Source organism: Erythrolamprus reginae, chromosome 11, assembly GCF_031021105.1.
Source record: "Erythrolamprus reginae isolate rEryReg1 chromosome 11, rEryReg1.hap1, whole genome shotgun sequence".
Taxonomy (NCBI): domain Eukaryota; kingdom Metazoa; phylum Chordata; class Lepidosauria; order Squamata; family Dipsadidae; genus Erythrolamprus; species Erythrolamprus reginae.
Window position 1 is genome coordinate 3,622,416 of NC_091960.1, and position 24,222 is coordinate 3,646,637.

General features: G+C 43.4%; 1 protein-coding gene across 1 annotated transcript; it reads left to right on the forward strand.

The window, feature by feature from the left end:
- Positions 1 to 219: 219 nt before the first annotated feature.
- On the forward strand, positions 220 to 23,934 carry TGFB1 (transforming growth factor beta 1). Its single transcript, XM_070763903.1, has 7 exons — positions 220 to 1,202; positions 9,687 to 9,850; positions 11,375 to 11,504; positions 12,383 to 12,460; positions 16,300 to 16,456; positions 18,046 to 18,202; positions 20,048 to 23,934. The coding sequence occupies exons 1-7, from the start codon at positions 800 to 802 to the stop codon at positions 20,204 to 20,206; spliced, it is 1,248 nt and encodes a 415-aa protein (XP_070620004.1). The 5' UTR covers positions 220 to 799; the 3' UTR covers positions 20,207 to 23,934.
- Positions 23,935 to 24,222: the final 288 nt, after the last annotated feature.

Below are 24,222 nucleotides of genomic sequence, written 5' to 3' on the forward strand. Positions count from 1 at the left end.
CCCGTCCCTTTCTTCCCATCTCTTTTCCCCCCCTTTTCTTTTCAGAGTAACTGTCCAGCACTCGCTCTCTCTCTCCCCTCCGAGCGCAAGAGTTATATATACAGCCCAGCGCTTTCCCTCCACTTCCTGGGTGGAGCCCTTGTGCAGGGGAGAGGCAAAAAAAAAAGAAGAAGAAAAAAAAAACGGCTTTATAAACCTCCAAGCTCGCCGTCAGCAAGTCCCGACAAGAGTGGTGAAATTACAGCCCTTCGCGCAGAGCCAGAAGAAGACAGGAGAGGGCCAGTTGGCTCCAGGGAAGGAGGAGAAGTGGTGGCATCTCTCAGGCCTGACCTTGCCGCCCGCCTGCCAAGCTTGGCCACGTTCCGGCGAAGTTCCCAAGGCCCTCCGGCTCAGGACAGCTTCCCAGCCCTCAACCCTCCCTGGAGCGAAAGGCAAAAGACTCCGCAAGCTTCTTCCCCCAGAGCTGGGCCACAGGAGCCCTCTGATCCGGTGCCAGGGCTGAGTTTGGACAGATGCAACATCCGGACACATGGGCCTCTGTCGGCGATGCCAGGCAATAGCGCGAGTCTCCGTCCCTTCTGGAACCTGGCTGCCTGAAAGCTAAGCTGGTTGGGACAGAGAGAGAGAGAGAAAGAACCCGAAAGGGCTGCATTTCAACTCCCTTCGGCTGGACACGGTGGCCGGACACCCAGAAAGGAGAAGCCAAGAAGGTCTTTGAGCGGTGTAACTTTCAAGTCGTTTCCTCAGCTGGCAAGGGAGGACTTTGTGCCGCGGGTATCCTGAGGAACCCCGTGCTACGATGGGGTCAAGAAGCTGCGACAGGCGACGGGGCTTCCTGGGGTCAACAGGGGTCTTTGGCTGGCCGCAGCAGGCCACGGGCTTGGTCTTCCTTCTCCTGGTGGCCCTGCAACAGCTTTGCTCCGTCTGGGCCTTCTCCACTTGCAAGACCTTGGACATGGACCTGATGAAGCGGAAGAGGATCGAAGCCATCCGGGGTCAGATCTTGAGCAAACTCAAGCTACAGAAAGCCCCCGAAGTGGAAGACTCAGAGCCCCAGATCCTAAGCGAAGAGATCCTGGCGCTCTACAACAGCACCTTGGAAGTGATCCGAGAAATGGTGGTGGAGGAGCCGCAAGAGACCTTCCGCGAAGACTACTACGCCAAGGAAGTGCACCGCTTCATGATGATTCCCGCCAACAACGGTGAGTCTTGAGAAGGATGGGGAGACGGGGGTCATTAGAGGGGCTCGGTTGGTTGGTTGGTTGGTTGGTTGGTATGCAGGTTGGCCTGGGACACTATCTCTCCATCTTGGGGGTGCACGCTGACCCAGATCAGGAAGGAAGAGGTTGCTTCCTCCATCGATGGAGATCAAGTTAGAAGGAAGTATCTCCACCAGCTTCGGTTCTCTTTCTCGGAGGGACTTCATCAGCCATTGGAGAAGAAAATCTCGCGTTTTTTGGGGAGCTGTTCCTAATTTGGGAGGCAGAAAAGGGAGCTCTCAAATTCTGGAGGTTTTGACAAGTAGGGCCTGACCAACTTTTAAGGCTAGTGGACTTCAACTCCCAGAATTCTTCCAACTGGGGGAATTCTAGGAATTGAAGTGTACAACTTTGTCAAAAGTTGGACCGCCTCTGCTATAGGCTGTCATCGGCTCTTCTGCACAGCCGTTTGACAGGAATCGATATAGGGCTCTCTTGCTTGAGCTAGGGTTGGACTAGAAGACCTCCAAGGTCCCTTCCAACTCTGTTAATTTCACACAGTGAAAGAAACCTTATAAATAAGGAAGAATTCCCTGTCCCATAGCAATCCAAGGAGAGATTTTAAGAAGAGATTGGACAGCCACCTGTCTGGAACGCTATAGGATCTCTTGCTTGAGCAGGGGGGGGGGGTGTGAACTAGAAGACCTCCAAGGTCCCTTTCCAACTCTGTTCATTTGTTTTAAAAGCCCTTTCGGTTCTTCTCAGACTTCTTAGCATTTAAAGGTTCAGTTTTCTCTCTCCCCCCAAACTTAGAAACATAGAAGTCTGACGGCAGAAAAAGACCTCGTGGTCCATCTAGTCTGCCCTTATACTATTTCCTGTATTTTATCTTACAATGGATCTATGTTTATCCCAGGCATGTTTCAATTCAGTTACTGTGGATTTACCAACCGCGTCTGCTGGAAGTTTGTTCCAAGCATCTACTACTCTTTCAGTGAAATAATATTTTCTCATGTTGCCTTTTTTTTAAAGGGGACAGGCAAGGGCTCATCTGATTCCCGTGCTAAGTTTCAGGAGGGCAGGAAAAACTGTTGGTGCGAGGAAGCAACCGATTAAAGCCAAATGTAGCCAAAAAAAATCAGCGGCGGTGACAATTGGCCCATGTATGTGAAGGCCTTACAGGTAGTCCTCCACTTGGAGACGTTGTTAAGCAAGGCGGTCACTGAGTGAGTCATGCCCTGGTTTTACGACCTGTTTGGCCACCGTTGCTATATGACTCCAACCGGGATGAAGCGAATCTGGTTCCTCTCCCTGACTTTGCTTATTGGATGCTGGCTGGGAAGGTTGCAAATGGGAATCACATGACCATAAGGCAGCGTTTCCCAACCTTGGCAATTTGGAGATATTTGGACTTCAACTCCCAGAATTCCCCCACCCAGCGAATCCCTCATGGTCCATCTAGTCTGCCCTTCTACTATTTCCTGTATTTTATCTTAGGATGGATATATGTTTATCCCAGGCATGTTTAAATTCAGTTACTGTGGATTGACCAACCACGTCTGCTGGAAGTTTGTTCCAAGGATCTACTACTCTTTCAGTCAAATAATATTTTCTCACGTTGCTTCTGATCTTTCCCCCAACTAACCCCAGATTGTGCCCCCTTGTTCTTGTGTTCACTTTCCTATTAAAAACACTTCCCTCCTGAACCTTATTTAACCCTTTCACATATTTAAATGTTTTGATGAATAGATCGAAACATTTAGATTTATACTAGATCTATACTAGTCTCCCTTCCTTTTCATTATCAGCAAAAATATGTTACATATACATGTCTGTTTGTTTGTGTGTATGTGTATGTGTATGTGTCTCAGTGGCTAAGACACTGAGCTTGTCCATTAGAAAGGTTGGCAGTTCGAATCCCTAGTCTAGGTCTCCTGAGCAGGAGGTTGGAGTAGATGACCTCCAAGGTCCATTCCAACTCTGTTACTGTTGTTGTTGTTGTTGTTGTTATTTCAACAATACAACACAGCAAACGAGATCACTGTTGGATTTCGTATTTCATCACCAGTTGGGCGCTTCCCAAGCACCTAGGACTGTGTAGTAGCGAATTATGTTTGCCGATCCCAGTAAAGCGGCCTTTTGCAATTGACAGATGGAGATTTTGTCAATTCCGATGGTTTTCAAAGGTCCACTGAGATCCTTTGGCCCTGCGCCCAATGTACTAAGGACCACTGGGACCACTTTCACTGGCTGCTGCTGCTGCTGCTTCTTGTTCTTGTTCTTCTTCTTCCTCCTCCTCCTTCTTCATCTTCTTCTTTTCTTTTTCTTCCTCCTCCTCCTTCTTCATCTTCTTCTTCTTCCCCCTTCTTCTTCTTCTTCATCTTCATCATCTTCCTTCTTCTTCTTCTTCTTCTTTCTCCTCCTTCTCCTCCTCCTCCTTCTTCTTCTTCTAATTATTATTATTACTGTTACTATTATTACTACCGTATTCTAATCTACTATCTACTGTCTACTACTATTCTACTATCTAATCTAATCTAATAAATAATATTACTATTAATAATAACAGTAATACTAATCATTATTAGAACTATAATAATAATTAGAACTCAGAAGTCTCCGGACTTCTTGGAACCGATCACAGACGGGGTGCAGCGAGAAGAGGAGACAATAGTCTAAAGACGGGGATCCCTCCCAGATCGCAGCCAACTCCGTCTTGGTTCAAGGTGTAATTACCTACCGGGTGTGGCTGGCATGCCGCCTCAACAAATCCGCAAGCCCTCCAGGGATGGGTGGCACCTTGGGTAGATGTTGTGGTCCCCTAGAAGGGAAGGAGGATTTTTTTTCCTTTTTTTACCGCCCCGGCACGTGCCAACCAGCCCGGGAATCCGGGAAAAGAAAAGGTTGCGTAGGCACAAGGTATAGGTATGTTGCGCTGTGGGGCTCAATTCTCCCCAAAGAGGGTTTGCTAGGCCTGGATGGGTTTATGTGGGGCTGTGGAAAGAGAGAAGGGGGGCCAGATTTGTGTGTGTGTGTGGGAGGGGGGGTACGTCAGGTACTTCTTGCCGGTTCCTTATTTACTATTATTGTTTATTAGATTTGTATGCCGCCCCTCTAATGTATTTAAATGTTTCGATCGTGTCCCCCTTTTTTCTTCTGTCCTTCAAACTGTACAGATGGAGTCCATGAAGTCTTTCCTGATAAGTTTGATGCTTAAGATCTTCCACCATTTTTGTAGCCCGTCTTTGGACCCGTTCAATTTGATCCATCTCTTTTTGTAGGTGAGGCCTCCAGAACTGGACACAGTATTATTCCAAATGGGGTCTCACCAGCGCTCTATATAAGGGGATCACAATCTCCCTCTTCCTTGATATACCTCTAGCTATGCAGCCAGGCCTTCTACTCACTTTCCCTACTGCCCGACTGCACTGTTCACTCATTTTGAGAATGTCCGTTTTCAGTCCGTTTTCCAGCATTCCGGCGCATGTGCGCACCATAAATCATTAAAGCAGCTGTCAACGGCATATGTGCCCACCGAGAAGGTTCTGTGTACTGGCATGCATGCCATTGGTATAGGATTTCCTCCCTAAGCAGTGGGTTGGGCTAGAAGACCTCCAAGGTCCCTTCCAATTTTGTTATTCTTTTATTTATTTATTTTTTATTTATTTATTTTGTGCAATACACAATGAGGGTTTTAATGGGTATATATCTATATACACATAGTAAAATACATGATGAAGCTTATAGAGGAGATACTCATAGTAAAATATATCTAAGAAAGAATAGAAGAGAAGATATGGGAATAGAACATATCAATGAAAGAATAGAAGAAGAGATATAGGAATAGAGGAAAGGTATAGGAGATATAGGAGAGCAATAGGACAGGGGACGGAAGGCACTCTAGTGCACTTGTACTCGCCCCTTACTGACCTCTTAGGAATCTGGATAGGTCAACCGTAGATAATCTAAGAGTAAAGTGTTGGGGGTTTGGGGATGACACTATGGAGTCCGGTAATGAGTTCCACGCTTCGACAACTCGGTTACTGAAGTCATATTTTTTACAGTCAAGTTTGGAGCGGTTAATATTAAGTTTAAATCTGTTGTGTGCTCTTGTGTTGTTGTGGTTGAAGCTGAAGTAGTCGCCGACAGGCAGGACGTTGCAGCATATGATCTTGTGGGCAACACTTAGATCTTGTTTAAAGCGTCTTAGTTCTAAACTTTCTAGGCCCAGGATTGAAATAATAGAAGAGAAGTTATGGGAATAGAACCTATCAATGAAAGAGTAGAAGAAGAGATATAGGAATAGAGGAAAGGTATAGGAGATATAGGAGAGTAATAGGACAGGGGACGGAAGGCACTCTAGGGCACTTGTACTCACCCCTTCTAATTCTAAATACTCAGTGCTAATTTTTGTAGCCCCGGCGCCTTGCTTTCTGCCTCCCCAAAACGACAAGGTGAAGGTGCTTCATTTAACCCCTGTAAATCTGGCTTTGCAGATCTGATTCTAATAACAGAAGAAGAACAAGAGTAGGAAGGGACCTTCAAGGTCTTCTAGTCCAACCCCCAACGGCTGGATCAAGAGAGGCCTAAAATGCCTCCCCTGCCCTCAGATATGGTTCCATAGAAACATGGAAGACTGACGGCAGAAAAAGACCTCCTGGTCCATCTAGTCTGCCCTTATACTATTTCCTGTGTTTTATCTTAGGATGGATATACTGTATGTTTATCCCAGGCATGTTCAAATTCAGTTACTGTGGATTTACCAACCACGTCTGCTGGAAGTTTGTTCCAAGCATCTACTACTATTTCAGTCAAATGATATTTTCTCATGTTGCTTTTGATCTTTCCCCTAACTAACTTCAGATTGTGTCCCCTTGTTCTTGTGTTCACTTTCCTATTAAAAACACTTCCCTCCTGAACCTTATTTAACCCTTTAACATATTTAAATGTTTCGATCATGTCCCCCCTTTTCCTTCTGTCCTCCAGACTATACAGATGGAGTTCATTAAGTCTTTCCTGATACGTTTTATGCTTAAGACCTTCCACCATTCTTGTAGCCCGTCTTTGGACCCGTTCAATTTTGTCAATATCTTTTTGTAGGTGAGGTCTCCAGAACTGAACACAGTATTATTCCAAATGTGGTCTCACCAGCACTCTATATAAGGGGATCACAATCTCCCTCTTCCTGCTTGTTATACCTCTAGCTATGCAGCCAAGCATCCTACTTGCTTTTCCTACCGCCCGACCACACTGCTCACCCATTTTGAGGCTGTCAGAAATCACTACCCCTAAATCCTTCTCTTCTGAAGTTTTTGCTAACACAGAACGGCCAATGCAATACTCAGATTGAGGATTCCTTTTCCCCAAGTGCATTATTTTACTTTTGGAAACATTAAACTGCAGTTTCCATTGCTTTGACCATTTAAGCTAAATCATTTACCATATTGCAGATGCCTCCAGGAATATCAACCCTATTGCACACTATAGAGTCATCGGCAAATAGGCAAACCTTCCCTACCAGACCTTCCCCTATGTCACTCACAAACATATTAAAAAGAATATGTTTGGAAAGCCACACAATACTTGGGGAATTTCCTCTCGACTGATAAGACCCAACATCACCTTATCTAGCTTCGTGCAGCTGTAAAACATCAGCAATGTAAAATCCCTCTCCTTTTTTTGTGGTGGTGGTTGTTGAAGACATTGCGGTCACTTCCCCCCCCCCCCACCCCTCCGTCATCTGGAAACAATGACAAAAAGGATGACCACATCCAAATTTAAAGACGGGAAGTGGGCAATCCGGGGGGGGGGGACATTTTCCCTGTGCTACCCCTTGATAAGGAAGTGATCCCTAGTGGTGATGGTAGTAAGGATGGGGGTGATGAAAAGGAGAAGGAGACAAAGGCAATTTTTCTTATTTATTTTTTTCCTGTCTTGGACTTCTGTGATTTCACGTAGGGTGGGACCCCCAAACTTGGCAAATTGTTAAAGCTTCGGCTCCCAGAATTCCTCCGGTGGTGCTGGCTGAGGAATTCTGGGAGTCGAAGTCCCCAAGTCACTTTGACGTGCCAGGTTTGGGGGGAAAAAAAATCCACCCTGTTTTAAGGGAGGCGGGATGGAGCTCAACCGTTTGCAACCGAGGCAGCTGAGGGGAAAACATAATAATAATTTGGCAGCTTCGTGGATGACCCCGCGACTGAGTCAGAATCCCGGCATTTGGGAGGGAAAACACAGTATGATTTCATGGGAGCTTGAAGGATGCTCTTTTGAAAAAAAAATGCTTAATTTTGTTTCCACCGGTTCTTCCTGGGCTGGTTGGTTAAGTTCACAAATTTATATTGGCTTCTTTCTGCAGCCCAAGGGCAGAAGAGCAGGCAAAAGTCCATTTCCTTAAGTTGGTTGGCAACCTGGGGGATGTTTTCTTTCTTTCTTTCTTTCTTTCTTTCTTTCTTTCTTTCTTTCTTTCTTTCATCCTTCCTTCTTTCTTTCCTTTTTCTTCTTTTTATTTTCCTCCTTTCTTTCTATTCTTTCATTCTTTGTCTTCTTTCTTTTCTTCTTTCCTTTCTTTTTCCTCTTTCGTTTTCTGTACCTTCTTTCTTTTTATTCTTTTTATCCTTTCTTCCTCTTCCTCTTTCTTCTTTGTCTTTATCTTCTTTTTTATTTATCTTCTTCTTTTCTCTTTCTTCTTTCTTTCTCTCTTTTTCTTTCCTTTCCTTTCCTTTTTCTCTGTCTTTATTTTCTTTTTTCTGTCTTCTTTCTTTTTTATCCTTTTTATCCTTTCTGTCTCTCTCTCTATTTTTCTAATTTCTTTATCTTTTTTCTTGTCTCATTTCTTTCGTTTCCTCTTTCTTTGTCATTATCTTCTTTTTAAAAAATCTTCTTCTATTCTCTTTCTTTTTCTTCTCTCTCTCTCTCTCCTCCCTCTCTTCTCTTTTATTAGAGCCACGAGACCTTTTGTTTTTCCTCTCTTCCTTCCCTTCTTCCTTCCAATTTCCTCGCCCTGTGTTCTATCTTTGTTTTCTCCAAATTGCCGTGTCCTGTTTGTGTGCAACGGAAGACGGTGCATATTTTTGAAAAGCCAACAATCCCGAAAGCTGCGGTTGGGAGACTTTGGAGAGAAACTTGAAAAACAAAATAAACCAAGACAAAACAACAGCCCCGTGGTCTCTGTCTCTTTGACCAAAGTCAAACTCCTTTGATCTCCCAAGGAAGAGGAGCGTTAAAAATAGACTCTTCCTGTAGCCGAAATAGATGCTGTGACGAAGTCATATGGGCAGAGAAAAGAAAATTAAAGAAAGAAATGTGTCTTTTGGAAATCCTCCGGTTTGCCTGGATGGATGGATGGGTGGATGGACGGATGGAGGAACCAGACATCTGTAAGCAGTTGAGCCCCACAGGTCATACAGCTGGGCCTGACCCATAGAGCTGGGCTCAGATCTTCGATATAACATCCATTCATGGATTTTACCATGCATAAAATTGTAAAGGCCTAGGGGGAAAGATTATCTTAATTCCCCCATGCCTGACGGCAGAGGTGGGTTTTTAAGAGCTTACGAAAGGCAAGGAGGGTGGGGGCAACTCTGATATCTGGGGGCAGTCGGTTCTAGAGGGTTGGGGCCGCCACAGAGAAGGCTCTTCCCCTGGGTCCTGCCAAACGACATTGTTTAGTCGACGGGACCCGGAGAAGGCCAACTCTGTGGGACCTAACTGGTCGCTGGGATTCGTGCGGCAGAAGGCGGTCCCGGAGATATTCTATTAAGTCCACAACAAGTCTTAAAGCTGGCAAGGGTTGGAGAACCCTCTGCTCTAAATCGTGATAATTATTTTTTAAATTGATTTTGTCCAATACACAATGTGGGTTTTAGTGGGTATGTATATATATATATATATATATACACATAGAAAAATACTTGATTGAAACTTGTAATGGGCGCACCCAGAATTTCCCCACCAGCCTACTTCAAAACAGGGGGGCTTCAATTCCCAGAATTCCTACATATTGGCTGAGGAATTCTGGGTCCACCAGTCCATCCCTCTTCAAAGTGGTCACAGGTGAGAGACCTTCTGCTCATCTGCTACTTTATTTATTTTTTATTTTACTTTACTTTACTTTTTACTTTTTACTTTTACTTTACTTTACTTTCTTTACTTTACTTTACTATACTTTATTTTATTTTTATTTCTTTATTGTTAGAGTCGGAAGGGACCATGCGGGTCATCAAGTCCAACCCCCTGCCTAAGCAGGAACCCCATAGCGTCCCAGCCAAATGGCAGCCCAATTTCCTCTTAGAAATGTCCAGAGTATTGGAGTTCACAACGTCTGCTTTGTAGGTTGTCCCACTGGTTGATCGTTCTGACCGTCAGGAAGTTCTTCCTTATTTCTAGGTTGGATCTCTCCTTGGTCAGCTTCCAGACGTTGGTTCCTCGTCCGTCCCTCCGGTGCCCTGGAGAATAAAGTACTGTTGGTTTCCTCTCCCCTATCTTTAGAAAGCTACGAAAATGGGTACAAGAAGGATAACAAAAACATCTACTTTGGATTCGAAATGAATCCCATCAGGGTCATCCTGAGGGACCCCGATTTGCTGTACCGTGCAGAGCTGAGGATGCGGGCCTCCGGAAATGGTCAAGAGCAGCGCCTGGAGCTTTACCAGGTAGGAGGTCAAGGTTCCAGGTAACGTCCAAATTTAAATCAGAATCCAAGTATATAACTTCGGAGAGGGGCGGCATACAAATCTAATAAATTATTCTTCTCATTAATTATTATTATTATTATTATTAATTCAGGGATGTCCAATCTTGGTAAGTTTAAGACTTGTGGACTTCAACTCCCAGAGTTCTTAAAGAGTTGAAATACATAATGGGGGAACAGTGCGGTCAGGCGGTAGGGAAAGCGAGTAGAAGGCTTGGCTGCATAGCTAGAGGTATCACAAGCAGGAAGAGGGAGATTGGGATCCCGCTGTATAGAGCGCTGGTGAGACCCCATTTGGAATAATACTGTGTCCAGTTCTGGAGACCTCACCTTCAAAAAGATATGGATCGAATTGAACGGGTCCAAAGACGGGCTACAAAAATGGTGGAAGGTCTTAAGCATAAAACGTATCAGGAAAGACTTAATGAACTCAATCTGTAGAGTCTGGAGGACAGAAGGGAAAGGAGGGACATGATCGAAACATTTAAATATGTGAAAGGGTTAAATAGGGTCCAGGGTGGAAGTGTTTTTAATAGGAAAGTGAACACAAAAACAAGGGGGCACAATCTGAGGTTAGTTGGGGCAAAGATCAGAAGCAAGGTGAGAAAATATTATTTTACTGAAAGAGTCGTAGATGCTTGAAACAAACTTCCAGCAGACAAGGTTGATAAATCCACAGTAACTGAATGTAAACATGCCTGGGATAAACATATATTCATCCTAAGATAATATACAGGAAATAGTATAAGGGCAGGCTAGGTTTTATTTATTCATTTCTTTTCTTTTCTTTCTTTCTTTCTTTATTTTGTCCAATACAATGAGAGTTTTAGTGGGTATATTTGATTGATTTTATTTTATTGGATTTGTATGCCGCCCTTCTCCGTAGACTCGGGGCGGCTAACAACAGTAGTAAACAGCATATGACAATCCAATATAAACAGTTAAAAGCCCCTATTGTAAAACCAACATACATACAGACATGCTTATGATCTGTAAATGAAAAATGTGAACAATATTTGTTTTAGTCTCTTGTATTTGTGTAAAAACCAATAAATAAACTTTTTTTTTTAAAAAAAGAGTTGAAATCCACAGGCCTTCAAACGGTCAAGGTTGGACATCCTTGCTCTAAGCAAAAGGGAAACGAAAACTTCTTTAGCAGAGAAGGAAAAACAAAACCTCTCTCTAAATTCCTTTTAATGTGACATTTTATTGCAATCTACCCTTGGATTGGCACAAAGGCCTGCCTGTTTCTCCTTAAACGACACTCCAAAAAAGACCACTTTTAGGAGGAGGAAACGGGTGACAGCTTTGCCTTTGGGGCAGAAAAATAGCAAAAGGAAAAAGAAAGGTTTGAGGACTACAGCCTTTTTTTCCTTTTAAAACTAAAAGCTCAAAAGAGAAAGAAAGAGAAAGCAGGGGGGATATTTCGTAAATGTCCACTGGCGCTGTTCCTTTAAGGCGTTCTGTCTTGTCCGTCTCTCCTTAGCAAAAGGGCCATTCAAGGAGTGACTCCAAATGGTACTACCTTCAAGGGCTGTCGTTCAAGGTGAAAAGTGAAAAAGAATGGCTGTCCTTTGATGTCACCAATGCTCTCCGGTTGTGGCTCGCAGGTGGAGGTAAGGTGGAAGGGGGGGGCACGACTGGGGGCCTGCCCTCCTTTACGCCAATGAAAAAATAGGAATAAAATTTCGGAGCCCTGTTTGCAAGCAAGGCCGAGTGGCTCAAACATAGCAGCTTTGAGATGGGCCGACTTCAGGTGTATTCTGGGAATTGAAGTCCACTCCTCTTTAAAACCTGCCGGCTGAGGAATTCTGGGACTTTTAAAGTCCATGCATCTTAAAACATGAGGGATGGGGAATTCTGGGAATTAAGGTACATGCATGTTAAAGTATGCTGGCTGAGGAATTCTGGGAGCTGAAGTCCAGGCAAATATTTGGATTTTATTGTAAATCCAAATAATAAATAAATAAATAGATGCATCTTGAAATATGCCCCGCTGAGGAATTCTGGGAATTGAAGTCCATGCATCTTAAAATATGCTAGTTGGGGAATTCTAGGAGTTCGCAATCCATCCATCTTAAATCACCTTGGCTTGGGAATTCTGGGAGTCGGTCCCCTCCCCAATCTTAAACCTGCCAAGTTTGAAAATCCTTGGGGAAAATGATATATGCCACCTTGTAGTGCAGTGTTTCCCAACCTTGGCCACTTGAAGATATCTGGACTTCAACTCCCAGAATTCCCCAGCCAGCATTCGGTGGCTGGGGAATTCTGGGAGTTGAAGTCCAGATATCTTCAAGTGGCCAAGGTTGGGAAACACTGCTGTAGTGGGCACCCAATAAAAATTTCTCCTGAAATTAACAAAGGCCTTTTTTTTGCTTTTAAGCATCCTTCGATTCCGCTTTGGATGGAGGGGCTACTCTGAAATGGCTTGCTGGCTTTAAGTAAGGGTTGTGCTCCTGACCTCTCCCATCCTAATACAGTATATGTATTTCAGACCAGCTGGGAAGATTCCGACTTAGCACTCACTGTTCCTGCGACGGCAGCCAAAATGAACTAACGATAAAAGTCGAAGGTAAGAAGAGGTCCAGCGAGTAATTTGGGAAAAAGTTGAAAATTAGAGGCGATAGACCCGGGCGACAAAAATAGGAGGAGGGAGGCAGCATTAGAACAATAGTAGATCTACCCAAAAGAGAGAAAGGAAGGAAGGAAGGAAGGAAGGAAAAAAAGAAAAAGGAAAGAAAGAAAAAAGAAAGAAGGAAGGAAAGAAAGAAAGAAAGAAAAAAGAAAGAAGGAAGGAAGGAAGGAAAGAAAAAAAGAAAGAAGGAAGGAAAGAAAGAAGGAAGGAAAGAAAGAAAGAAAAAGAAAGAAAGAAAGAAAGAAAGAAAGACATATACAGACATACATACCCGGAGCCCAGAAAGGAAAAAAATTCAAATTTTCTTTCTACCAGTTCTGCGTACTTGACCGTGCCTGCAGGAACCCATCATTGGTATAGGGGACTCCTGCATGAGGATGTTGGGGCTGGACTAGAGGACCTCTAAGGTCCCTTCCGTCTCTATTCCATTCGAAGGATTATCTTGACAACCTTCCAGCCGGGAATGTGACATTGTAGCCGGGAACCCGGTCAATTCAGCCTGTAGGCTGAGCTGTGGTGGACGTTGCAAGCCACCCGATTCAGGGCTGCCCGGCCGGCCGAATCAAACCCTTGCCAAGCCAGGCCAGCTTCTTGGCCGCTTAGATGACTCTGGCCCTCCTGCTTTGTAAACAAAAAAAATTACGGGGCCGGTGTGGGACGCATCAATGCGCGCACTGTATTCACAGAGCACATTGTGGCTTTGCAAGCTCGTCCGGGCTAAAGGGAATTTGCAGGGAATTTGGAGTGATAATTTGCAAACATTCAAGAAGATAAATCTTTGGCCCTCACCCTAATGGGGGGGAATTGAGACCCAGACCCTGAGCAGAAGCCTCAGCAGCCCTCACCCCCCCCTCAGTGCCCCCCTGCTGCATCTCTGCTGGCCTGCAAAACTTCACACTCGAGAAGTGTCAAATGTAACTCACACAGTCGATTTTTCTTCTGTGTGAAAAGAACAGCCGGCTTCCTTCGTCGGATGCCTGCCATTCTTTCAGCCCGAAGTTTTTAGGGTGGAATTTGGCTATATTTTTGCCAAATCTGTTTGGAGCTCAACACCATCTGTAAAACATTTTGCAATAATTCTCTTTCAAAGCCACTGGTTTTGTAATTTCGCAATTAGTATTCCAAGTCTTCTCCCAGAGCCTGGCCCTTCTTTTCATTAAACTAGCCATGTCCAGTTCCTGCAACCGTTCATCTTAGAAACATAGAAACATAGAAGACTGACGGCAGAAAAAGACCTCATGGTCCATCTAGTCTGCCCTTGGGCCACTATGGGACACAGAATGCTGGACTTGAAGGGCTTTGGCCTGATTCAGCAGAGCTATAATAATAATAATAATAATAATAATAATAATAATAATAATAATAATAATAATAATAATAATAATAATTATTATTATTATTATTATTATTATTATTATTATTATTATTATTTATTGGATTTGTATGCCACCCCTCTCCGCAGACTCGGGGCGGCTAACAACAATAATAAACACAACATGTAACAATCCAATAATAAAAAACAACTAAAAACCCCTATTATAAAACCAAACATACACACAAACATACCATGCATAACTTGTAATGGCCTAGGGGGCTATCTCAACTCCCCCATGCCTGGCGGTATAAATGAGTCTTGAGTAGTTTACGAAAGACAGGGAGGGTGGGGGCAGTTCTAATCTCCGGGGGGGGGAGTTGGTTCCAGAGGGCCGGGGCCGCCACAGAGAAGGCTCTTCCCCTGGGGCCCGCCAAACAACATTGTTTAGTCGACGGGACCCGGAGAAGGCCAACTCTGTGGGACCTTATCGGTCACTGGGATTCGTGCGGTAGCAGGCGGTTCCGGAGGTAATCTGGTCCATTGCCATGTAGGGCTTTAAAGGTCATGACCAACTATGTTCTAGTTTTGGTCGCCACAATGCAAAAAGGATGTTGAGACTCTAGAAAAAGTGCAGAGAAGAGCGTCAAAAATGATTAGGGGACTGGAGGCTAAAACATATGAAGGGGAGACAGGATAGCAGTGTCCCAATATCTCAGGGGTTGCCACAAAGAAGAAGGACCGGAGAGCAAAACAAGAAGCAATGGGTGGAAACTAAACAAGGAGAGAAGCAACTTAGAACTAAGGAGAAATTTCCTGACAGTCAGAACAATTCATCAGTGGAACAGCTTGCCTCCAGAATGCCCCAACACTGGAACTTTGAAAGAAGATGTTGGATAACCATCTGTTGGAAGTAGTGTAGGGTTTCCTGCCTAAGCAGGGGGTTGGACTAGAAGACCTCCAAGGTCCCTTCAATCTCTGTTGTTATTGTTCTTGTTAAATTCTGCAGGGGCCACTCGGCACCGTAATTAGGCCATGCACGGAGTCTATAATCGGTGTTTTGCTTGCCAGGCACGATCCTCTCTTCTTCTTAAGAAGGTTGCTGCCAAAACAACACCTATATTTCCTCCCAAATTAGAACAGAGGCACCGCTGGTGAAAGGAGCCATTTCTCCTTCCTGTTTCCGCCTGCCTGTTGTTTCGGCTGTTTTTCCACCAACCTTTGTGACCTGGGGGTGGGGGCGCTTGTAGGTTTTTGAGTCACGCAGGGGAGTGACAGGGAAGCCTCGCTCAGATTTTTGCAAGCAATGACTGGTCTTCTTGCTCCCTGGGGTGGGGGCAGGGGGGGGGATGGAAAGAAAATTAAGCCTCTTTGCTTTGTCTGCCAAAATTGCATCATGTGCCCTGAGAATGTATGAGTAACAGCTGAGCGTGGAGTTAAAAGGAAAGTGTTGGTCAAAGAGGATGGTCAGAACGATGTAGGAGTCATTTCTTTTTAAATAAAAAAGGGGGGGGGGTTTAAAATATTTTTTTACACATATCCATACAAATTAGGTCCTCTATAACCTTCATGTATTTTACTATGTGTGTGTATATGTGTGTGTGTGTGTGTGTGTGTGTGTGTGTGTGTGTGTATATATTTGTTTTCGTAGATTTTCACGGGTATATGTATGTAGATTGTTCTGAGTTCGGGTTTTGCCCCGTGTAATATTTTGAGTGTCTGTAGGACGTTTCGGTGAAATCACATTCACCATCATCAGGCTGAAGTTATAAGCTTTGTGCTGCTGTAAATATAGTTTTGTAAATATATATAACTATATTTTGTAAATAAATATAACTATATTTACAGCAGCACGAAGCTTATAACTTCAGCCTGATGATGGTGAATGTGATTTCACCGAAACGTCGCATAGACACTCACAATATTACACGGGGCAATACCCACTAAAACTCTCATTGTGTATTGGACAAAATAAATTAACTAACTAACTAACAAACAAACAAACAAACAAACAAACAAACAAATAAATAAAATCTAGTCTGCCCTTATACTATTTCCTGTATATTATCTTAGGATGGATATATGTTTATCCCAGGCATGTTTACATTCAGTGACTGTGGATTTATCTACCACGTCTGCTGGAAGTTTGTTCCAAGGATCTACTACTCTTTCAGTCAAATAATATTTTCTCATGTTGCTTTTGATTTTCCCCCCAACTAACTTCAGATTGTGTCCCCTTGTTCTTGTGTTCACTTTCCTATTAAAAACACTTCCCTCCCGAACCTTATTTAACCCTTTAACGTATTTAAATGTTTCGATCATGTCCCCCCTTTCATTAAGTCTTAACTCCTGATAGGTTTTACGCTTGACCTTACCAGCTACGTTTTTAGGAAGCGTGGACTTTCCAACCGGTAGGAAAGGCAAGTAGATTCCACCGCTGAACGAATCCATTTCCCTTTTGCAGGCGCCTCTGTCAAAAGAGGAGACCAGGCCTTGTTAGCTGGGAAGTCAAAGCAGCAGCCCTACCTCTGGATCATGGCCAGCACTCAAGATCGGGCGGATTCCTCGAGTCACAAGCGGAGAAAACGGGCCGCGCCGGACGCCGATTTCTGCAGCAGCCAGTAAGTTGCCGCGTCACCGAGTCAGGCGTGGACAAACGGACCGAGACGTCCGCAGCAGAGTTCGAGCGAACGACTTCATTACCTCCTGCTTCTAATACAGGAATCTCCCCAGACCGGCAGCCTCCAAATAGATAAGGCTCCGAGGAATTTTGGGAAGGTCGCTCCCAGCCCTTTCGGGGTTGCAAGGGGACTGCAGGCTAACCCTGCGCTTGACCCCACCTTCCGGACAGGTCGGGGGGTCTTCCCACCAGCGGCTGTTTTCAAACGTGATTGATTGATCAAGTTTATTGATCAGTCAATCAATCAAATAAATAAATATATCAGGCACAGAGGCAGCTTTTTCCCCTTGTGCCGTCACTCAGCTGAACACCTAATTCCCAAAGTAGTAAGGCTGTATTACTATTCTTCTTCCTTTGTCTTCTGCTACCTTCCCTTGTTGGTAAAATTATGGTGATTATTATTGCTCTGTTGTTTTGCATGCACACTGAGAGAATCTGCACCAAAGACAAATGACTTGTAGACCTAATCACCACTGGCGAAACAAAAGGATTGTGGTCTATTCTATTCTATTGTATTCTGTTTGTTCCTGTTCTGTTCTGTTCTATTCTATTCTCTATTCTATTCTAAATTATATTATAATTCTATTCTATTCCATTCATTCCATGTTCTGTTCTACTCTATTCTAAATTATATTTTACTATGTATAGTCTTATCTAGTCTAATATTGTACATTCTATTCTATTCCATTCCATGTTCTGTTCTACTCTATTCTAAATTATATTTTACTATGTATAGTCTAATCTAGTCTAATATTGTACATTCTATTCTATTCCATTCCATGTTCTGTTCTACTCTATTCTAAATTATATTTTATTATGTATAGTCTTATCTAGTCTAATATTGTACATTCTATTCTATTCTATTCTATTCCATGTTCTGTTCTACTCTATTCTAAATTATCTTTTATTATGTATAGTCTAATCTAGTCTAATATTGTATAGTATTGTACATTCGATTCCATTCCATTCCATGTTCTGTTCTACTCTATTCTAAATTATATTTTATTATGTATAGTCTTATCTAGTCTAATATTGTATAGTATTGTACATTCTATTCTATTCTACAGTATTCTATTCCATGTTCTGTTCTACTCTATTTTAAATTATATTTTATTATGTATAGTCTAATCTAGTCTAATATTGTATAGTATTGTACATTCTATTCCATTCCATTCCATGTTCTGTTCTACTCTATTCTAAATTATATTTTATTATGTATAGTCTTACCTAGTCTAATATTGTATAGTATTGTACATTCTATTCTACTCTACTCTACTCTAGTTAATCTAGTATAGTATTATTGTTATATTATTTTATTTCTGTTCTATTCTGTTCTATTCCGTTACATTACATTTTATTTCTATTCTGTTCTATTTTCTTCAGTTCCGTTCCATCATTTCCGTTCTATTCCATTCCATTCTATTTTATTTCTATCCTGTTCCGTTACATTCCATTCCATTCAGAAAATTGGAGGTCCCAAAATTCGGAGCCAAAGGACTTAAGGGCATTTTCCGGTCTCCTTTTTCCTAGATCCCCGGAAGCGAAGAATTGCTGCGTGCGGCGTTTCTATATCGATTTCCGAAAAGATTTAAAATGGAAGTGGATTTACGAACCCAAAGGCTACTACGCCAATTTCTGCATGGGACCTTGTCCCTATCTCTGGAGTTCCGACACTCAATATAGCAAGGTAAGGCTTGTTCCCCCCTCAGAGGGGGTCTGCCCAGCAGGGTCAAAAAAGTTGGGAAACTTCATTTTGTAATTGATTGATTGATTGGATTTGTATGCCGCCTCTCTCCGTGGACTCGGGGCGGCTAACAACAATGATAAAAACAGCATGTAACAATCCAATACTAAAACAGCTAAAAAACCCTTATTATAAAACCAGACATACATAGATACAAACATACCATGCATAAATTGTAAAGGCCTAGGGGGAAAGAATATCTCTTCTACTGGTAACTCTTATTTGCAAGGGGACACAATCTGAAGTTAGTTGGGGGAAAGATCAAAGGCAACGTGAGAAAATATTATTTCACTGAAAGTGTAGTAGATCCTTGGAACAAACTTCCAGCAGAAGTGGTAGATAAATCTACAGGAACTGAATTTAAACATGCCTGGGATAAACATATATCCATTGTAAGATAAAATACAGGAAATAGTGTAAGGGCAGACTAGATGGACCATGAGGTCTTTTTCTGCCGTCAGTCTTCTATGTTTCTATTGACCAGTCAAGCCCTTGTTGGTTTTCAGGGGGTTGGATGGCCATACACGGTGGATATTCCTGGGGTTTTTTTTCTATTTCAGTTGTTTTGATAAAGGAAGGAGGATAATTAATTTCCTGGCTTCAGAGGGGGGAAAAATAGGCCACCCTGTGGCTGCCTTTACAGCCTGGCACCTTCTTCCGAAGAAGGCATGAGCTAAAAGTTGGCTGGCATTCGACCAGCCAAGATTGATGGCCTGTTGGGTTCAAGAGAGTATGGAAGAAAATTATGGGTGGTCTAGGCTTGTGCCGGAGGTTTCGTTTGGCAAGGCAGATCATCAAACCAAACCAAACCAAACCACACCACCACACCACACTATTTAAACTATCCACTAAATCAAACCAAACCTCCTAAAATCAATTCCATTCAGAATAGAGCTGGAAGGGATCTTGGAGGTCTTAGTTCAACTCAGTGTTTTGAATACTGTGTCCAGTTATGGAGACCTCAGCTACAAAAAGTTATTGATAAGTTGAACGGGTCCAAAGATGGGCTACAAGAATGGTGGAAAGTCCCAAGCATAAAACGTATCAGGAAAGACTTAATGAACTCAATCTGTATAGTCTGGAAGACAGAAGGAAAAGGGGGGACATGATCGAAACATTTAAATATGTTAAAGGGTTAAATAAGGTCCAGGAGGGAAGTGTTTTTAATAGGAAAGTGAACACAAGAACAAGGGGACACAATCTGAAGTTAGTTGGGGGAAAGATCAAAAGCAACATGAGAAAATATTATTTCACTGAAAGAGTAGTAGATCCTTGGAACAAACTTCCAGCAGACGTGGTAGATAAATCCACAGTAACTGAATCTAAACATGCCTGGGATAAATATAGATCCATCCTAACAGGAAGGAAGGGAAGAAGGCATGGAGGGAGGAAGGAAGGAAGGAAGGAAAAAAGGAAGGAAGGAAAAAAGGAATGGATGGATGGATGGAAGAAAGGAAGAACAAAATTAGAGGGAGGGAAAAAGAATAGATATAGAGGGAGGAGGGAGGGAGGGGAAAAAAAGAAAAAAAAATCAATTTTTCTACCACTTCTGTGTACCTGACCATACCCATAGGAGCCCACCACTGCCAGTTGGCCACATTTAAGCCAGTCACATGACTTTTAAGCCACCCCCGATCACATGATCATCAAGCCACTCCCACCCAGTCACACGCCTGGCAAGCCACACCCACAAAAGAAGCCACGCCACTGCATGGTAGTAAAAAAAACCCTTTTGCAGCCCTCATGGCTCGCAGTCTCTCTAAGCAGACTTTTTTCTCCTTCCCGTAGGTCTTGGCGCTCTACAACCTGCACAACCCCACAGCCTCCGCCGCCCCCTGTTGCGTTCCCGATGAACTGGAGCCCTTGAGCATCATTTACTACGTCGGCCGGCAATCCAAAGTAGAACAGCTTTCTAACATGATTGTCAAATCCTGCCGGTGTAGCTGAGAAAAAAGGATTCGGGGGGGAGGGGGGGCGGACTTGGGAATGTCTGAAACGATCGTTCCAGGGGAGAAAGGAGTCAGGACTGTTGAGGAGGACGCCGACTCCGTTTCCTTCCCTCTCTCTGCTAAAACCTCGCGCCTTGTTTTTCTTTCGTTTTTTCATTTTTGCCGTCGCACGAAAAGGAACGTTTTTCTCGTTTTTATTTTTGAAAAAAAACCCCAACTTGTATTGTTATTATTGTTATTATTAAGAGAGTCAGCCAGAAAGTAATGCACCACATTTTTGTTCTTCAAGATTTATTTATTGAACCCAATGAAACTTACACACAAGAAAGAACGATGTTTCTTCTACACTCCCTTTTTTTCCACGTAATCTCCGTCCCGTTGTATGGCCTTCGTCCAGCGAGACACAAGGGCATGTGTGCCCTGTCGGTACCACTCCTTGTTCTAATGGCCTCACCCTCTGTTCTTCTAATGGCCTCCCCCTCTGTTCCCAGCGACTAACCGTACTTCTGTCGACTGCAGATTCTCCATAAACTGCTACACAAACGTTGGTGAATGTTCCCAACAGTTTCTTTCTCCGCAGTGAGAAATTCAATGACGACACGCCTCTCGTAATGTACATCACTTACAGACACCATTTCGAAACACCGCAGCAGCTATGCTATCTGTCTGAAGAAACGCAGAATTTGCACACGCACTCCTGACAATTCAAATAATGTATATCTAAAGTTTCGCATTTGTACCCTTACGGCAGGCTGAGAAATGTGGTGCATTGCTTTCTGGGTGACTTTCGAATTATTATTATTATTATTTTATTTGGTAAATTTATGTGTTGGGGGAGGGGGTCTTCTTTAATTATTTGGCTTCAGTGGTGGTAGAGAGGACTTTCTCAGGAGAGAGAGAGAGAAAGAAAGAAAAGGAAGGAGAAAGAGAAAAAGAAGAAGAGGCACAGCTCCACCAAAAATGGTCCTACTCTTGCAAACGGAAGACAGGAGGAAGCAACGTGCTGCGAAACAGCAAAAAGGAAACCAGGAATTAAAATTTGATCGGGGTCAGGAATTGTAAAAAAGGGACGAAACCGCTCAACCAGGCTGACTTTGGAGCAAAGAGTCCAGAATTGTTTAGCCTAAAAGATCCAAATTTTTCTCCAGATGCCCAAACTTTGGGGGAATTGTAGCATCGCCAGACGACGCCCGATTCTCCGCTTTGGGACCTGGTGGGGAACGTTCCCCAAAACTGGATGAACTCAGCTTTTAGCCTCCGTCTTCCGGCTCGTAGATGTGGTCATTCGGACGATTCGGACCTTGGAAAACCCCCAAATTGCATGGGGTGGATGACTCTCCTCTCTCCCTTGTGGCTTTACTGACCCCCACTTCCTCCACTCCACGCTGACTTCCCAGGTGTTAGAAGATACTGGAGGAGAAATTGTGTGGGGGGTAAGGGGTTGGGGGCTCTTGGGGGCTCATATAGGGCTGGCATATAACCCCGGAAAAGGCGGGGCAGATGGGCTATTCCAGCCGGGAAAGCAATACCAAAAGTCCTCAACTTATGCCCATAAATGGGACCACAACTTCCACTGTTGTTAAGTGAGTCGTATCCAATTTCTCCACCTTTTTTTTCTCTTTTGGTTAAACAAATTGCTGCCATTAAGCAAATCATGCAGTCATTAAATGAACCTGGCTCCCCTTCCCCAATGGACTTTACTTGTTGGAAGCCAGCTGCGATGATCGCCGATGGGGTTCCCTTAATCCCAGGATGCTGATTGGCTGCAAGGGCCCGAATTTTGATCTTGTAACTGTGGGTGGTGATGGTGGATGCTGCAATCGTCATAAGTGTGAGGACGGAGGCGGAAGTCACTTTTTGCAGTGGCATCTCTTTGCCCCGTCGCTAAAGCAATGTTCATAAGTTGAGGACTCATTGTAAAGCACAGCTTTCACCATTTTCGAGCCTAACAGTAGGGGATTATTTTTTTTGCCTTGCCTGAATATCTTGCAGATGCTTATTTGCAGGAAATGTTTCTCAGAATTGGGGTTGCGTTGAAAGACTCTGTCTTCAGCAGGACAAGTCTCAAAATGGGTGGACTGTGCAGTCAGGCAGTAGGGAAATCAAGTAGAAGGCTTGGCTGCATAGCTAGAGTATCACAAGCAGGAAGAGGGAGATTGTGATCCCCTTATATAGAGCGCTGGTGAGACCACATTTGGAATAATACTGTGTTCAGTTCTGGAGACCTCACCTACAAAAAGATATGGATCAAATTGAAGGGGTCCAAAGACGGGCTACAAGAATGGTGGAAGGTCTTAAGCATAAAACGTATCAGGAAAGACTTCATGAACTCAATCTGTACAGTCTGGAGGACAGAAGGGAAAGGGGGGACATGATCGAAACGTTTAAATATGTTCGACGGTTCAATAAGATTCAGGAGGGAAGTGTTTTTAATAGGAAAGTGAACACAAGAACAAGGGGGCACAATCTGAGGTTAGTTGGGGGAAAGATCAGAAGCAACGCGAGAAAATATTATTTTACTGTCCTAGGTGCTTGGGAAGCGCCCGACTGGTGATGAAATACAAAATCCAACATAGTGATCTCGTTTGCTGTGTTGTATTATTGAAATAACAACAACAACAACAACAACAGTAACAGAGTTGGAGGGGACCTTGGAGGTCATCTACTCCAACCTCCTGCTCAGGAGACCTAGACTAGGGATTCGAACTACCAAACTTTCTGATTAGACAAGCTCAGTGTCTTAGCCACTGAGACACACAAACACACATGTATATGTAACATATTTTTGCTGATAATGAAAAGGAAGGGAGACTAGTATAGATCTAGTATAAATCTAAATGTTTTGATCTATGGATCGAAACATTTCAATATGTGAAAGGGTTAAATAAGGTTCAGGAGGGAAGTGTTTTTTAATAGGAAAGTGAACCCAAGAACAAGGGGGCACAATTTGAGGTTAGTCGGGGGAAAGATCAGAAGCCACGTGAGAAAATATTATTTGACTGAAAGAGTAGTAGATGCTTGGAACAAACTTCCAGCAGACGTGGTTGGTCAATCCACAGTACCTGAATTAAAACACGCCTGGGATAAATATAGATCCATCCTAAGATAAAATACAGGAAGTAGTAGAAGGGCAGACTAGATGGACCAGGAGGTCTTTCCCTGCCGTCAATCTTCTATGTTTCTAAGATTTTTCTCCATCCTGGTTTCCTGAGAAGAGGGAAGGACCTGCCAATTTTAACTTTTCTCTCCCTAACCTTAATGGTGTCGGCAGTAAATTCAGAGGCTGCAAACTGGACGGGGCTTCACACAATCGGTTCCACCCTAAACCTGTTTTAATCACTGGCTGTATTTATGTAACGTGCAATTTCCAAAACCAATAAAAACCGTGTTGCGGCTTCACGTGATGCTCGCTTCACACCACTGGACAAGAAAAATCCCCATTTATCTTGAACTAAGTCAGGGACAAACCTGGGCAGCACATTAGCCTGGTATTGTAATTTTGGCAGGGGGGGGTACCCGGAAGGGAGTGTGTATGTGCCAAAAATGAAAATATCTTCCTCCCCATTTGCAAAATGTCCAAGCCAAAATATTCAAACCAATGAGGTTCCAAACCATTGGCACTTTTATTAGCGTCCTTGTAACTTCAAACTAAATGAACTGTTGTTGAGGATTACTTGTACATGAAATTAATTAATTAATTAAACAAACTAAAAACAAACAAACAAATGAATAAATATTTGGTTGTTGTCCAATCTCTTCTTCAAAGCTTCTAGTGATGGAGCACCTACCACTTTCTGGTGGCAAGTTGTTCCGCTGATTAATTGGACCGTCAGGAAACATATCCTTAATTCTAGGTTGTTTCTCTCCTTGTTTAATTTCCACCCATTGCTCCTTGTCCTGCCTTCAGGAGCTTTGCAAAATAGCTGGACTCCCTCTTCTTTGTGGCAGCCCCTGAGATATCGGTAGACTGCTATTGTGTCTCCCCTGGTCCTTCTTTTCATTAAACTAGCCATG